This window comes from Pithys albifrons, chromosome 3 (genome assembly GCF_047495875.1).
Source record: "Pithys albifrons albifrons isolate INPA30051 chromosome 3, PitAlb_v1, whole genome shotgun sequence".
Taxonomy (NCBI): Eukaryota; Metazoa; Chordata; class Aves; order Passeriformes; family Thamnophilidae; genus Pithys; species Pithys albifrons.
The window spans coordinates 4535854-4553963 of record NC_092460.1 but is presented as its reverse complement, the minus strand read 5'-3'; the positions used below and the strand labels follow the sequence as shown (position 1 = coordinate 4553963).

The following is an 18110-nucleotide window of genomic DNA, read 5'->3' as shown; positions in this document are numbered from 1 at the left end:
TAGAGATGCCCCCAAAGGTGGGGGGAGCATCAGAGCTGGGCCCTGCCTGCTGTCAGCGACTGTCCTCAGACTTGGAAGGTGCAGACCAGCACAAGTGTAGCATCCAGAAGCAAAAAGCTATTCATGCCACAGCTCTCCCTCCCTTTTCCCATTCAACCACAGCCCAGTCAGCATCTCCTCTTTGTCAGGGGTTGGTGCTCCCACTGCATCCCTGGGCAGCATCCCCGCACTCCCTCCCTACCTCCCTCCACACAGTCCATGCCTGTGCCTGCGCAAGAGTCCACCAGCTCCCCTTCAGACAGTTCCCCACCATCTTCCACTCACCATCAGGTAGGATCAAAGCTGTCCCCAGCTTTTACAAGGTGCTACAAACATTTCTGAACCCAACCAGAGCTCTCCTCTTACCTCTCATCTCACCTGGCTTCCCAGGACACAGGACAACCCCTGTGTGACAGTAACTCCACACCCAGCAGACATGGTGGGCAGGACAGGAGCATCAAGGATATGAAGTTCCTATAAAATCCACAAAAACAGCCTGGGTAAAAGAGACAAGTGCTCCTGCTATGTGAGAAGAGTCAGTGTTTCTGGATAGAGCCTAAGGGCAGCATCCCAGCCTGGGAGGGATCAGCCAGGGCTTGTTCCCACCCCAAGAAAGGTTTCTTTCATTCAGCTAATCTGGAGTTTCTTTACTGTCTGCCGTCATGGAAGTTAATGTTTTAGTTTTATATTGAAATGCCAGCAGAAATTAATTTTGACAGGAAGTTGTAGGCACTTCTTTGAGATCCATTTAAACAATTAAGAAGATTTTGAAGTAGTGGGTGTTCATTTAATCAAGTTCAATAAAGCAAATCTCCAAGTGAAAATAATAAATATTCAAAAGAGTAAAGATATTAGCTGTTCAATATTATTTGTAATAAATATACCCCTACAGATATAGAGATGAAAGCACAGTTCAGAAATTCCACAAAGTCTTTAAATCAATGCTTATAAAATACCAATATGCAGTTTGTCACATTCCTGCCAACTTGCAGTAGTACCCAGTTTGATCCAAGCCCAGTTTTGGATTGTGGCATATAATACATTGAATTTTAGTCAAGAAGATGTCTATCAACCCTGATTAGAAGTAACAACAATAACTACCATCAGAAATACGCCACATGGAAAAAAAATCCATAGTTTTATAGTCCAGGGATTTGGACCAATGACAAATTGACAACAGTTTGTAATGTGGACTTTCGTAGTCAACATGCAGCTACCCTGAATAAAATCTCTCTCAGTCTCCACCCTATTCTGAAGCAGAGAGGTCTTCAATATTAAGGGGGCAGACAAGGCAACAACATAAAAATAATTTCCTTCAATAGGCTAAATAAATTAATACCTGAAATTAGCACATTCCAGTGACATCACCAGCTCAGCCATTTCTGCCAGCAGGTCCAACTCTACCAAAATCAACATCTGTGCTGAAAACAAACCTGGGGAAGAGGTAAGAGGGTCTGGCTTGTTTCCACAAGTAAAACAAAGCAGAGGGAGAGGTATGTGATTAATTCTCCATTGGTATTTCACACACATTTCCTCCAAAGACAGGGAAGTATTCCTAGTGAGAAATCTTGCTCACCAAGCTGTTGCAAACATTTTTCCTCAATGTGTTCCATCCCTCTCTTCTCTGAAGTCACTTTCCCCCTCCATCACACAGGCCTGGAGGCTGCCCACACACGTTCCACCTGCAAGTATCAGCTGGCACTCCATATTTTTTCATTAAAAAAAAAATCTCAATCTATGAACAAAATAGATAGTTTTCTAAGAGAGTAATTTTTACTGAAAAATATACAGGTTTGAAAAAGCAGGACCTGTAGCATTTCATCCCAGAAAGCAATTACAGAAACAAGACATTTGGACTTTAAAAAATGTGTTTAATAATGCTCATTAACTGCACAGTTTTAATACATAAATACAAGTTAAAGTTGTAAATACAAAATAAATTTATTTTTAAAATCTCAAAATTTTAAATTTTTTTATGGCTGTCTCTTAATATACTAAAGATGTGGAAATTAGTGCAACTTGAACAGCCACCAAATAAAAACCTCTAAATGAGGAAGGAGTGCTCAGTGGAGGGAACATTCATATCTACTTTGCAGACTCTTCTTGTAAAGGGAACTACATCAGTCTTTGGTAGTATATTAAAGCACCTCAAATAGTTAATATAGACAAACATTTAAAGGTTAACACTGTTTATATTCCTATTCATGCTGCAACTGAAAATCTGTATCTTTTCTGTATTTTTATTTTGTTTTAAAAAGGTTACTTGGGAAATCATGATGGCTTGAAACTATAGATGATGGAGCCTCTTCCATAGCAGTGAAGTCAACAACAATTCTCACACTGACCTAGTGGATGCAGACATGGGCCTGAAGAACTCCTGGAAGTGGGAGGGATGAATCCAGTTTGTAAAACACATTAGAAATTATTCATTATACCTTTTCATGAATGTACCGAAAAGCACTATAAGAAAGCATACAATATAAAAACACAAACATCCCATTGCTTCTTAAATAAGATGAGGTGGAGCTCGCAGGGCTTCCTACTGAAAATTTTCTCATTCTGGCCTGAAAAGGGTTCTTCTGAAATCAATACAATAAAAAAATATGAGCATCATCCCACACAGGGTTAGTCCCAATATAAATGTGTCCTCTTTAGTCCCTCGTTTAATGAATGACTTTTCTATTTACATTAGCAGTAGGGGTGCTCTTGTCAGAGCACAACCAGATTACACCAAATATTAGAATAAATGCAGTGCAATTTCTTTCTCTCTTGGGATGAAGTCAGTAAGTAAATCTTAACATGATAGGAATGTCTCAAAGTGAAAATTGAAAACACATTTCCCCAAACCAGAATTCCTCTATGTACAGCACATCTAAGAGAAGCAACACAGAATCTCTGTGCATGTTTGCTTTTCACTGAGTACAGTGAAGAAGGAAAGAAAGCCTGCTGTCTTAATGAAGTGGAAATATGTAAATAGGTTGAAAAAACAAGTGGCCAAATTATCTTTCTAAAGAAACAATGGAGAATTAAAGACACCAACTCAACATGAAGTAATGAATTGCACATTTAGCGGTCAAGGCAATTGTTGTTCTTAATTTTCAATAGTAATAGCCCAGTCTGAAATGCCAGAAACTCAAAGGGACCAGCTGCATGAAGCACTTCTGCAGGGCTTCCACCATCCTCCTCCTGGTCCACACCACCTCAAAACACCAAAGAACAACAAATGAGGTGGCACACACAGCACTTAATGCTTTCCATGCCAGGCTTCAAAAGCATGATGCTCTCTGTGGGCTAGGGAAGAGAGAAGGGAAAAAAGAGTAAAAGAACATGTAAATTCTGTCAAGGAGTTGAAAAGATTTTAAAAAAAAGAGAGAAGATAGCAAGACATAAATCAATCAAGCAAGACACAACATGCCAATAAGTGATCTTTGGAAATACACGGTTCTGATACTACATTTATAGAGATCCTAAAATATGAGATCCCTTAAAATCCTGATTGCAAACGGTTCCTCTAAATGAATACTTAAATTGAACAGCATGTAGCCTGGAGTTATCAAGAGATTTGTCTCACTTGTTTTATGAATCAGGCATATTAAACATGAAACCAAATATATTCTATGATTAAATTAAAAATATCTTTTGAATGATAGCTAACTTTTACATTGGAGGGACATAATTTTAATGCAGTGACAGATGCTTCGTTCTTAAGTGATTAATGATGAATCAGGCAGGATATTCCCATGGAAATACCCTACCAGCATCTTGTTTTCTAATGAAGGTGGAAATTAACAGTACAAACAGTACCAAACACTTACGTTTATAGAAGACTGCTTTAAAAGATGTATGTGGCAGAAGTTCATGGATTTTTTCTAGAACTTTTGCCTCATTTGCTGAAGATGCATTCACGTTCCAGACTTGCACAACATCTTCACGGTCACGAACACTGACACTAACCCCTATTACTTCATCATCTGCACAGAAGGGGAAGAATCATTAAGGAATACTTTAAAAGTGAGACATGTCTAATTTGCTACTTATGTATTATGAAACAGTGCCCAAAAGCTGGGAAAAAATGAAGACATGAAAAAAGAGCAATCTCCAGTGAGGAAAATACCAATGTTCAAACCAGACAAAATAGTTACCAGAAAGAACCACTGTGTTTATAGAAGCTATTGGAAACATTACCTCATAGTATTTTTTTATTAAGTGCCATAGGATTATTCATCTTTGCTATTAGCATTCTTATACTTGATTAGAAGGGAATCACAAGACTCCTTTCAGTAAGGTCAGCAATATGAACTAATACAGATAATTTACCTACACTAATGCCTACAAGCAGAAATGTGAGGATGAAGGTGAAACAGCTAAAACCCCAGAAACAGTACCTGGTGGAGATCAGGCACCAGCTTTTCCAGACTTTGCTCTTTACATTTTGTCAAGACAGAAACGAAAAAAAATGTAGAAAAAAAAAGAAATTAATAAAGCCTCAGTCAGGCTGCTGTTGCCACTGCTAGTAACTGTTTCACTCAAGAAGCCCTTTTTGGTGTGAAATTCTCAGGATGCAGCTTCATGAAGAGCTCAGAGATCAAGCCACAACTTTCCGCTGGGAGCACTGGGTACCTCCAGCTGGGAGCTCCATGGCACAGCTGTCCTGGCATTCTAAGGAAAGGGTCAATTATGATAACACAAAGGTGATGTCAAAAGCATATGGCCAAGAGGAAAAACTACCTTCTCAGGCAGCAGAATATGATAAAGTGACACCACGACAACCCCACCAGTATATAAAGGGTGTGAGAGACACCATTTGAAAGGTTTTTGCTGAACTGCTCTGTGAACCTGAGTAATGCAATTCTTTTTCATGGAATCATAAAATAGTGAAGGAACACTCCTAACAGGATATTCACTGCCACTGTAACAGCCAGTTTAGTCAGATATTCATGCTTAGGAGAGAAGTAAATATGGTCAAAAGAAATGATGGAATAAGTGCCATTTGAACTGAAAAATTAGTTTAGTAACAGCTCCCAGAACACCTTCCCTCTAGGCCAGTGGGTCAGTAAATTCATTTCCTTCACTCAGAAAAAAAGAAATGAAACCTTAATGAATTAAAGGTTCAGACTGGTACTTGCTTTTCATGACAAAGAAGTTACCTTTGATGATCTATTTTAAAGCAGCTAGTATTCACAGTCTGTTCCGAGTTCTTTTGCTTACAAAGAACCTTGCAAGCCTAGAGAAGATACTTATTCTGAAAGGGACTTCATTAAATTATTACCTCTGACCAAAATAATATGTGAGCTTCTGGATGATTAATGCCCATTTTCCAGGAAACCAGCAAAGTATTTTCAGAATATTTATGTAAATTCAATTACGTGAAACATTACCTTGACTTGAGCAGTATTTTTAAGTAATAAAGAAAATATTGCTTCTGGGTAGAGTGCTAACCTGGGATTCAGGAGAGCCAGGTCTGTGTTATGGCCCTGCTATGGGCCATTAATGTCACCACAGGCAAACCACAGTGTCCCTCTCTTCAGATCTGCACTGGAGCTTCCCATGACAACTTCTGACCAGAGGGACCACAAAGGCAAATGAAGCATCTATTCAAGGCCAGGCTGGACGGGGCGCTGAGAAACCTGTTCTAGTGGAAATTGTTCCTGCCCAGAGCAGGAAGGTTAGAACTAGATGATCTATAATGTCACTTCCAATCCAAACCACTTATGATTTTATGATTAATCGAATTTAGTTGCTTCCAACAGTAACAGTACAAACAATCTGTATGGAAGTGTCATTTGGGGTTTCATAATCCCAATACTGGGGAGTGAAAATTAATCACTTAAATACTGGCTAACAGATAGATGTTTAACAACTAGAAAACCTGCTGGCTTCCCACAGATGTAAGCTGTTGAGCTTGAGTCTTCTACTAAGGTAGGCAGCATACCTTATCCTCTTCTTAATGGCTACAGGTATGAACAGGATTTCCAGCCCTACACCCCACTTTTAGCAGTGTTACCATGTTCTGTATTCAAACTCAATTTGTCATGCTCGCCTGAAGCATTACCTGCTGCACAACAATCTGTAAACTGCTCCCCAATAGTTGCCAACAGTAGCTCTTTCCAAACTGCAGCCTAAGGAGGCAGAAAAAAGTTATATTCACATTATTATTTTTGAACTTAAAAGTTAGGTTTGCTAGCTCAGTTTTGAGTGATTTATCTTTCTGAGGCTGTCTAGAAAAAAAAAAGTACATGTTGTGTTATGCAATTAATTGGTAGGTCTGTACAAGATGGTTCATCTTAGTCAAGGAGATGCTGTGCACACATGTGATGAAGAATGAACCAAAAAATGAGAAGCAGACATAAAAGTATTATTTATGTTATTTACTGAAAGCTGACTGAAGTTCACCTTCAAGCAAATCTTTCTGAAGTGACTGGGGTCATGTGGTGTGCAGTTTGAGAGATCAAAAGTACCTTCATTTCAAAAATGGACTGTCATTCAGCCTCTGAAAAACAAGGCCTCTGGGGTCCCTAAATTCACTGCCCAGTAATGATGGCTCCCCAAACCACTTGTCACGTCTGACAATCTTCACACCTTGGATTATAAGAGGAAAAAGACAATTTGAGTCTTTTGTGATCACCTGGGACTGCAGGGGAGGAAAGCTGCAACTCACATACAGGGAAAAAGCCCACAGGCAAAAATCAATTAACTTTTGGCTGAAATTGAGTGCTATCTTTCAGCATTTAATGCCTTCTGTGAGGCTGTCACATTTTTCTGACACTTCACTTTTCGTGTTTAAAGGGCTGATCCAGAGCACACTTGCACACATAAACACTACGTGTGAAGAGGTCAAATCTCCTCACCATGGAAGGTTACAGGAGAAGTTACTCACATGCATTTGATTAGGGATGAAAAGAGAAACCCAGTAATTTCATCAGGGCTTAAACAATGGCATGCCTAAACAGACTTGATCTTTAACAGTTTTAAATTAAAAAGAAAAAAAAAGGGGCGGGGGGGAAGGGAGGGGAGGCTGCGGAACCTGAGCAGCACTACAATTCCCCAAAATGCACAGAAGGTGCTCTGACAACTCACTGTTGCCATGGGGGATGATCCTACTTGTCTTTTCTACTTTATGCCCATCAATAAACTCTCTTGGCCATACACACTAATTAAAAATAAAATAAACAGCAGATTTTTTGTGACAACAGAGTGCACTAAACTGGCTCACTAAATATCAGAGCATCAGAGCCAGTGCAGGAATGATCAGAACAGAATGAAGCAAGATCTTGCCCCTTCCAGTGGGAGCACAGCCGTCAGTTACTGGTGGAAAGAAAGTCTTGGCCCATGTTTGGCTATAGAAAGTCACAGGTTACTCAGAGACATCACAGGTACAAACAAGCCATGCCAAGAGGAAATGGTCCTACAGAGTTGGACAGAGTTTAGGAGCATTTCAGTGGAACTCTGAATGTTGTGCTGCATGGACTTGTGAAGAGTGTTGCTGTGGTTCTGGCTATAATACACCATAGATTATCAGGAAAAGATTTCCTGTTTTCTTTTTATGCCTGTAAGCAAACAGTATTGAGAACAAAGGTGATTATAAATTCACATGTCTCAAAATGGAAACACTGCAGCTTTCAATTGCTTGATAATAAGTTGCCAAATGTTATCTAAAGCAAGAGATATGGAATTACTAGAAAAGAAACTTTTGCTCATTGTATTTAAAAGGTTATGGATGTTGAAACACTGGTTGTTGTGTTGGATGATGTCAGAAGTAAAAAGTTTTACAACAGCTTTATCAGAGAGAGTTTAAAGAAACTCCCTTACTAAACAAGGTCTGAGTAAAAAGTCAATATAACATACCGTACTTTCTTTTGGGACCTTCATTTTCCATATACCTCCTTTGGCATTGCTTTCTTCTTCCCTGTTATGGGAAATAGATCAGTGAAAATAAATACTCAAGTCCACATTTAGATAACTTTATGTTTGTGGTTTAATTTTCCCAGAAAAATCCCATCTGAAATGCAATTACTAACTCCAGGGAGCATGACTCTGACTTCTGACATCAGAGATAATTCTTCCATTGTTCATATGAAGTGTATCTCTCAACACCTAATCCCTTTCCTAAGTTTTGTGCATTGGAAAATACTTACATTTTCCTTGACTACAGACCATCTTTGAAGTGGCTGCACACTGTATGGGAACAAGCCACAAAACAATTTTACATTTTACTATGGTAACCTTCTATTTTGGAAAACCTCTGGCACATTTTCACAGACGCAACTTATTAGTCTCCCATTTATCCAACGTAACAAAAGAACACGAGTGCACTTCATTTTGGTTTTGTGACAGCTAGAAATGAATTGCTCTTATTAAAAACAGCCTGAAGTTGCCCAGGGTCAGGGCAGACATAACCATTAAACTGCCTTGTCACGACAGAGGCAAAACGTACAAACCTGTGAACGTCTCAAGTTTATTCTGTCACAATTCTTTTAGTAAGATTTTAAATTATGGTTTTTACTTTCCTATTAAAATTCTGTAAAAGTAAAGTAAAAGGAATAACCTAAAATTCATCTTTGGAATACCTAAACCCAGTATGAAACCTATGGAGATTCCCCAGGGCCAGTGGTCTTCCACCAGTCCTGACCGATGCTGGGGAAAGGAGGAGGGAAATTCTGGGTGGACATCTTTGAAAGCTGCAGTCCTCAATTCTTACTTCAGAATTTGTTTCTCAATCTCTCAAAAAAACCAAACCAAACCAAACAAAAAAACCCCACCAACACCTCCCCCCCCCCAAAAAAAAACAGTGTATATGCATATATTTATATATGTATATATATACATACAACATGCTGAAAATGTCCAGTACCCTTTTGGCAGTAATTACTGAAAAGTTAGTGGGTTACTGATAATGAGATCAATCTCTTGCAATCCCTTTCCTAAAACACAAAATTACTTTGATAGGCTTAAAAGAGATGTTTAATTTTCAGAAATGATCTTTGCATTTTTACACCTCTAATAGTCACTTACCAAATCGAAACTAAAAACAGAAAAAAAAAACACACAAAAACCCGAACTCCAAAATGTTCTCATTCATCCTTACAGATACAAAGGCCTGCACATGATGGCCCAGTTGATTTATACAGACACCAACATTTTTTTCAAACCCAGTTTAGCTATTCTGACCAGTCACAGTATTTTCAGAAAATTAATTTAGACTTTCAGATGCATTTCACTTTAGAAAATTATTTACTTCTCCAGTACATTAGGACAGAAATCTCCTGTACTAAGTCACCACCCAGTTAGACATACTACCATCAAGTTAAAGAACTCTAATCCAATCACAATCTATGCAAACAATGCCAAAAATACCAAAACTCTTCAGAAAGTGCTGAGGTTCTCTAACTGAGATGTGACAGAACTGCATGAGGAAGAAGGGATGCAAAAATTGTGCTCTGAAAGGAAGTCAATTGTTTATACTTTATTCTATTGCTATCCTACAATCAAGTAGGAATTTGCTGCAATAAATCACTTCATAATGCCTTGTATTAGTTTAAATCCAAGGTGTATGTGCATGTCTAGGCACAGGTGTAGAACAGTGAAGGACCATCTGTTGTTTGCACCACTATTGCACCAGCTTCAGTGGAAAGAAAAAAATGTGCAAGTTAAAAAAATTCAAATAGAAGTAACCTATTCTGTGTACTCTTGAACTGATATTCAGTCATATTCTGATTTTTTAGCTTCCATTTCATAATTTAATTTCTGACACATCCAGAGGTAGACAATTAAATTACACTCTGTGTTTTTAATACAAGTCACTTTTAGTCTGAACAAGAACCTCAGGGTATTTCTTTCATAGGTCTCTTAAGTTCAAGTGTTTTCAGGCAACAGAAACAAGACATTCCTGTCCCACACCTGTCTCCTTTCTCCACTTCAGGTTCTTCCACTGCCCATTCCCAGAAATGTCTGATGACAACACACGTACCAAAGTGGGCGTCTTTCTCCCCGCATTAGATGGTAACTACATCTCAGAGGCAAATTTGTCACAGGGGGAATGTTGTTGTAGACACTCCAGAAATCCTTGAAAAGAAAAAACACTAGTTGCATTAACACAAGAGAGTATGTTTCCTGCAGATTTACTGCCTTGCTAATTTTCTCTAAAACAATTATATATCCTTCTCCTAGAGAACTGGCACCTTCTATGTTATAATAAAATGCTCTGAAAAGAACTTGTTACAAGTGAATTTCTACTTTTTTTTAGATGCCAATTCTGCCTAAGTGAAGGTGGAAAGAAGGGAAGCATCAAATTGCGGATTATTTTAGAGTCAAAGGCCTTTTGAATAGAGAGGGGGGGAAATCATCAAAAACAGAGTTACACTAAGTATGTGAGAACAAAGCAGTACATAATAATTTCTTAGCACATTAGAAGAAACTTATATCAAATATTTTAGCCTAGCCTAAACTTCATTGTGGCCATCTTGAGTTACAAAGACAGCACAAACAATAATTCTGGTGAACTAAATGCCTAACTAGCAAGTCAACTACTTTGTCTAAGTGAAAGGTTTCAGCCAGATGCAAAGAATGTGAGATGCACATTTTAATACAGGAACGGGGGTGAAATCAGAAGACCCAAGTTACCAGGAACCACTGGATTACTTCCCAGTGTTCCTGCTGGTAAAAGCAGAAGCTGTCATGCATGTTTGGGGTGGATAAAAGGCACTCAAAAGCAGTAGTGAGCAACAGGGAGGGATGACTGAAAAGATCCCAATTCCTTTTCTTCTTTATCCAACAGCTGGGAATAAGATCTTTAAAGACTTAAGTTGCATCAACATGTGGTGATGCAATATTAATCAGTAGTGCAACTCATTAAGTATTATCTACACATAATATTTAAATATTATCTAATACATTAAGTATTATCTAATACTTAATCATTAGCACAACTTTAGAAACAAAGATTGCAACATTATGTGATAAATCTTACGGCCCTTGGTGATTATGCCTACCAGCCATTACCATTTCCCAGTTCCAAGAAGAGATGGAAAAATATTAAAAATATAAAAACTTGGTATGAAACACCAGTTTTAACTTTCATCTTATTCTTACCTCGTTGTTTGCCCAAACCCTAAAGCTACTGACAAAAGAAGCAGCAGAGCTACGCTGGCAGATGGCTGTGGAAACATTTGAGAGCTCTTTATGTCCTGAACCACAGACTTTGTTTGGCAGGTTTTGGCTTGAAAACATCCTTCAGGTGGTGAATGCTGAAATTCCTCACTGAGTAGGTACTGGCCATGAAGGACAGTGATGGAGTTTTGGCTTTACCTTCCCAAGGAAATCCATATTATATGAAAGCCGTATTTAAAACTCCAGTAGAACACTATAGCTGTGCTTCTCAAAGAGTAGGGTTTGATACTGCTTTAGAATTTCAGATTTAGTGAACTAGAGTCAGCTTAGCATTAAGGTGAGACAAACACCAATTTGCTACACTTCATGCTAACTGTGGTATCAAAACAGAAATGCAATTTTACTTGCAAGAGATGCCCATTGCTGGGCACTGGCAGATGATACAGACATGCAGAATTTCTCCTCACTGTGAGTTTTCCATGATGTAAGAGTACTTTAATTCAATCAGTTTGCTAATTTTTTTATTTGATTCATGCTTAAGGAGGAAAGGCAAAAAAACCCACCCCACAAGCCGCAATTTTTAGTCTTTGTGTAATGATTTTCTTTGTTAAATAAAACATGGGAAAAAAGCAGAAAAATACCTAAAATAAATCAAGTATAACAAGTGGAAACTGAGGAAAATTTAATAATCCAATATGCCTCCTCCTTTCCTGGTCTGAAAAGCCAAGTGAAAATCAAGCAATGACTCAGTAAAAGACACACACAACTCCAACAAAACTCACGTTTCACACCTCAGGTAAGCAAAGCCACAACTGTGACTCATGCGAGGAGGAAAACCGAAACTCCAGGTGTGAAGTTGCATCAGTGATGTGTGGCAGCCCCTGAGCAGAGCCAGACACTTTACCTGCACTGTTTGTACTGTGTAAATCCTCTTCAAATTTGATGCACATTCAGCCGCTGTCATACCAGGAAGTGATCTTGAAAACAAAGAACAGATTAATTAAAATATTTATTTTATCATGGAGGGGAAGAAGGGAGATGGAGGGGGAACGTGAATTCCATGAGTGTGAGGCTGAAATATTCACGTGTCAAAGTGGAAGTCCAACTCCTATCTCTAAATGATTCGTGATGATTGAAGTGCTTTTATACTTGTGAATAGGTTAATATTTACCATGTAACTTGTAAAATATGTTGATTAAACAGGAGAATTAAGAGTTTTAAACCAAGAAGCACAGTGCAGCTCTCAGAGCTACCACATGCCCTCAGAGCCCTGCTGTTCTCAGGTGATGGGCTACCAGAGGGGGACTGCAGGGTCATATTCTGCAATTATTTTTAACTGCGTTTAATGCACCTCAACCCCCTTTTTCAGCTTCACACTTTAAAAAAAAGAAGACAATCTGTAGTTTGCATCATCCACTCTCGCTGCTCGCTCAGCGCAGGCCGCTAGGTGGCGCAGGCGCACAGCCGGCGGGATGCGGGATGATCCGGTGGTGGGATGGCAGGATGGTGGTGGGATATCGGATGATGGAGGGATGGCGGAATACGGGTTGATGGCGGGATATGGGATGATGGTGGGATGGCAGGATGCAGGATGATGGTCCAATAGTGGGATGGCGGGATGGTGGTGGGATGATGGCGGGACATTCCTTCAGCCCCGCACCGCCCTCTCCAGGGCCAGTCACACCCTTATCAGTCCCCGATGGACAGGACAGGCACTCAAGCTGAGGAGATGCACAAATCCCAAAGGGCAGCTCTCTCGCCCAGTGCCATGTAACCCACTGCATGCAAGGAACATGCATGACAGCTCTGCCACCACTGGCACTTGGGTCTTCGAGCCACATCTACCACCAGCACAGCCCATAAAGCCGTGAGATCCATGGGCTGGTCTCACTCCCAGACACCCTGGTACACCAGGAAAGGTTCAGCTCCTCCAGCTCACCCTCAGACTGCCCATTCCCACCTCCCACCTGGAGCTGCTCTCTTTAGGTACATACAGCACCAGCTGCACCCCATCATCTGAAAGGCCTTTTCCAATCTGAATGATTCTATTTTTAAACTTCATTATGACTCTTCAATGCTTGAGGCATGGGACGGTGCATCCACACCCCCAGACATCACTTGGCTCCTGTCACCACACGAATAGCACAGCGTAACACCCACCTTACAATTCCCAGCACACAATCCCACAGACAATTTTTGGAGGAATGAGGTCAAAATTGCTAAGGCACATTCAGTTTGTTAGAACTGGAAACATTTTTTTCTTTTCAGAAGCTTAAGTAGGTTTTCTAAAGAAAAATGAAGATCAAAGACAAAGCAACCTCCCATTGTGTCTCAGAAGAGGAAACAAAAATGTGTAAAACGACTAAATCTGGAAACAGAAGCAACAGAGCAGGTTTTAAGGAAACAGAAGAAAACGCAGCTGTTGCTCAGGTACCAGCTGAAGAAAGGATAAAAGCAAACCAGATCTCAGCAACCCTCCCTGATACATCTGATCAGCATGAAATATGTCCAGGGAAACACTGAAGTTGCTCTCAGTTGTTACAGTTATAATTTCGGCTCTGGGGCAAACCCTAGATATTCATGTACAGGAAAAATTTAATATGCAAAGCTACTGAAACAGCATCACATCTTCAAAAGTCTAATAATAGCTCTAAGGTTTTTTTGAAGGCTCTTATCAACATAAGTTACTTTAAAAATACAAAACCAGCAGAAAAATCCCTCCCAGCTTTTTCAGTATAGAACAGGCAAACTAACACCTACTTTACTATTTGCCTGTTAATTAACAGACATAAGAGCACATTACAATGGTGGAACTGGAAAGAAAATAGTATCACATGTCCAAATCTCAAAAATCACTTTAACTAGAGGTTATTAAAAAACAAACAAACAAACAAAAAACCAAGACATTGCCATGGCAGAGATTCTAGTCCTGTTGCTCATGAACTATGTAAACTTCCATGAAAAAACTGATAACTTGAAACCAGCAACAAACAAAACTCACATCAATGCAATCAAAAGGAATTATCATAGTAAGGTTTGGGGGTTTTTGGTTTTGTTTTTGGTTTTTGGTTTGGTTTTTTTTGTGTGTGTGTGTGTTTTGGCAGATTTCATGCACACTTTAGACTCATTATTAAAGAGCAAAAAGTGATTCACAGTATTTAACAGAAACTGACACAGATCACTTTTGAATGCAAAAGAAAAGGTAGTAAATAAAACAGACTTTAAAACTTATCAGGTGCTTTAACTATTTGTCAGTAGGGAGTAGTGGATTCACAGCAAACCCCCTCGTTTTTGCCTTGTTGCTAATAGAAGTAGCACCTTCCTACCAACACTGTTCCATGTAGAATAGAACACAAAAAGGCAAAAACTGAGATTACTTTGCCTCTTGTTGTCTCACACCACTGCCCAAGAAAATAATTCCCTTAGGCACTCTTAGTAACTCAGCAGTCACCAGTGCATGTGGGGGTTACATGTGTTGTACAACAGAGTATCATCACTCTACATCCTCATGCTGATACTGCCACTGAGTGGCTTCAATAGTAACATTTACTAAAATAAAAGATTAAAATGTGTTCTCCAACCACGGCCTTCAAAGGTTACCTAGATAATCATAGTAGCCATTTAGCAAATTCAGAGCTATTTAAAAGAGCTGCTAAGACAGGGAGACAGAATATTCCACTCTGGGGTTACAGAATGGTTCATTTTGATAGCTGCAAATAATATTTTCCCAAGAAACTGTGATCAGCTGGCAGAAAGGACCAACCAACCAGCAAATTATCTGTTTTAAAAGTTATGGTGAGTGACCATTTCTTTCTAGTAACCTGTCTGGTAAATGCTCTATGCCCACATGACTACACGGTGTTATTTCAGCCTTTCACCAAGCTCTGGAAAGTGTCAGTTATTTATAGGTATGAGCATGAACCCCCAAATGTTTTTATTATAAAATACCCCAATCAAACAAAACCAAAACCCTGTTGAAACAACTGCAATTGAGAAAATGATGATGCTTCAATTTCAAAGTTCTGGATCATTTGTTGCAGAAATTACACCTGCACAAATTTGGTTTGATGGATGCACATAAGGCAGAGACAGTATTTTAATTACAGACAGAAAGAAGGAAAAAGCCAGAAATTTCCTGCAAAATTCCAGACTGCTGACAAATCTGAACCACAGTGTTTCTCTGACAGTCACCCATGAACTCAGCAGATCCACACAGATGATCACTGGGGGGGGTGTTGTGCCTTGAAACCCACAAAGTTGTGATTTAATTTTTTTAACTGAGTACAGAGCATAAGTTTACATTAAGTTAGCAAAAATGGCAGATTTCCAATTGAAGGAATCTGTAGAAATTTCTACTTCTCTAACTCTTCCAGCAGACACTTCCATTATGAACCAGGAGCAGGAACATAGTTGTGCATATTACTAAAAACCTCAACAGACATGGTCCTACAAAACACAGCTTTGCAAACACTAATCCTTGAAATGAAGCCATTACAGGGTAATTTTACTGCCATCAACAATAAAATTAATCTGATATGCCATACTGACCTGTCAATTATTGCCATGGAACAATTCATTTCCAAGGAACTCGGCAGGCCGTGCCAATCCCCCTGAGCACAGTAACAGGAAGGAACACGGATCACGGCACCAGCCTGGCACCGACAGCTCTTCTGGGGATGGAAATAGTCTGTCTGTCGCCATTCCACCTAAAAATGCACATCTGGGTTCCCTGCGGAGAGTCTGCACATAAAATATTCAATGGTTCTCCTGGTCTGCCTGTTCCATGCCCTGTGGTGCCACCGTTCTGCATCTTCAGAACAGTCTGGGAGAAATTTTAGTGCAATATCAGGACTGAGTTGCCTAATCAAGCCAGACCCACTGTACAGTATCTCACAGTGAACCACATGGGAATGTGGAAACAGGAATAATCTACATAAACTGAATCCTAATGCCAGCTTGCTTCACTACTCCTTCATTATTCCAGCACGAATAAAGAACAAAGGATACAAAGATAAATTCCATTGTTTTATCCATGAATAAACCTCCAGGTGGTTGTGCTTATGTTAATTTCTGATGCTGAACTGTAGCTTTTCTGTTTTTCTGCAAAGAATTAAGTATAGAAGTTGTTTCATATGTGCTCACACTGGCCTTTGTTTCCCTGTGGGAATCTCATCACGGCTTTAGCAGGAGCTTTATAAGCTGCCAAGCGGTTTTGAAAACACCCCTGTAAGTGCTTAACCACAACTGCTTTTGGTATAAATAAGCAAAATATTTACTTACAAAGCATAAACTCAAAAACATGCTGTGGCAACTAAAATAAATCTGGTAATCCATTCTAAATACAAAGACTGATTTCAAGCCATCAAAGCCTGTCAAAATGCACTTACTGGGTTGAACATTCTTACGATATTAACCATCATTTTTCATTGTAAGCCACCTACTCATAAGCTGTAATAGATGAAACAGATGATCCTGATAAATAAGATTTTTCTATAGGGAAGAAGGGAAATTATTAAGTTTAGTTTCAAATATCTCATGTGTTCAGTTAAGAAGATTAACATATTATTAAAATAGTTCAATTATCAAAATTTATCTACTAAACTCTATACAGAACTCATCTATAACATACAGAGAATAAAAATAGCATGGATAACATGTTTATATAAGAACATTTTGTCTTTTCTGGAGCAGACTAATAACACTGCATATTTGATAACATTTATAAGCATACACTTGCCCTCACAAAGATACTGATGAGTTAAACTATCCTTGCAACAGAAATAATTGCTCAAAGTCAGGTGAGAAGACAGGGCATGCAGGCCATGATCCTGTAAAGTGACCTGCCCTGCCCTGCTGCTCTCTTGGCGTTCCATGGGAGTGAGGTTTATCTAGAAATGAGGCCCCTGTCCCAGGCTGTTGTGTGATGTGTGCCCAATTCCTGATAACACCAATTTGTGTAGAAGGGTTGTAGCATTTTCTTTGCCGTTGACTGAAAGTGGTTTGGCAGCAACACTGGCAGCTCAGACACAGCAAGATCTTCAAAGGACAGTTTTTTGCAAGAACGTGCAACATCTTCATTATCACATGTGCACATATACACACACACTGGACTGAAAACACCACTGACAAAACCTCTGGCTTTTTGTCATGATGCTGAAAAATCAGACAGCTGCTAGGACTCTGTTATTTCATTAGGGAAAGGCTTAGTGTAGCATTAAACATGAGATGTGTGCTGGTTTTGGCTGTGGTGGAGCTGGTTTTCCCCAGTTGGTCGAGTGTGAGGCTACATTTTACATTTGTGCTGAACACAGGGTTGATAATATAGACATGTTTTTGTTATTGCTGAGCAGCGCTCGCACAGCCAAGGCCTCTTCTGATTTTCATACTGCCAAGCTGGCACGTACATAGGCACTTGCCAGTGTGCCAGCGCTGGCTGGGGGTGCATGGGAAACTGGAGGAGACAGCCAGGACAGCTGACCCCAATTAACCCAGGATATGCCAGACCATAGGACATCAAGCTCACTATATGAAGTGGGGGGAAGAAGGGGGGTGTTTGCAATGATGGCATTTGTCTTCCCAAGTCACCATTATGTGCAGTGGGGCCCTGCTCACCTGGAGATGACTGTACACCTGCCTGCTCGTGGGAAGCAGGGAATTAATTCCTTGTTTTGATTTGCTTGCATGCACAGCTTTTGCTTTCCCCATTAAACTGTCTTTATCTCAACCCACGAGTTTTCCCGCTTTTACCCTTCCAATTCTCGCCCCAAACCCACTGGTGGGGGAGGGAGAGAGTGGCTGCGTGGGGCTTGGTTTTTGGCTGGGGTTGAACCATGACAAGGTGGCATGTGATAGTCAGGCTAACTAACAGTTGGAGTTTACAAAGTAGGATATTTACATGTCCACATGTACATCAAAAAAAGCAAAATCAGCTCCACAGTTTTGTATTTACATAAATATTGCACCCA

General features: G+C 39.7%; 1 protein-coding gene across 4 annotated transcripts in view; it reads right to left on the bottom strand.

The window, feature by feature from the left end:
- Positions 1-1898: 1898 nt before the first annotated feature.
- EIF4E3 (eukaryotic translation initiation factor 4E family member 3) overlaps positions 1899-18110 on the bottom strand; it is a 34395-nt gene continuing 18183 nt past the window's right edge. For 2 of the 4 annotated variants that reach the window (XM_071550234.1, XM_071550232.1), the window contains exons 2-7: positions 12050-12122; positions 10007-10101; positions 7885-7945; positions 6092-6158; positions 3855-4010; positions 1899-3330 (exon numbers count right to left, since the gene is read on the bottom strand). In XM_071550234.1, the coding sequence (XP_071406335.1) occupies positions 3284-3330; positions 3855-4010; positions 6092-6158; positions 7885-7945; positions 10007-10101; positions 12050-12122 (499 nt within the window). In that variant the 3' untranslated portion in view covers positions 1899-3283. Of the gene's footprint in view, positions 3331-3854; positions 4011-6091; positions 6159-7884; positions 7946-10006; positions 10102-12049; positions 12123-13305; positions 14444-15693; positions 15988-18110 lie in introns of those variants that run through there. The other 2 variants (XM_071550233.1, XM_071550235.1) reach the window with 2 other exon arrangements.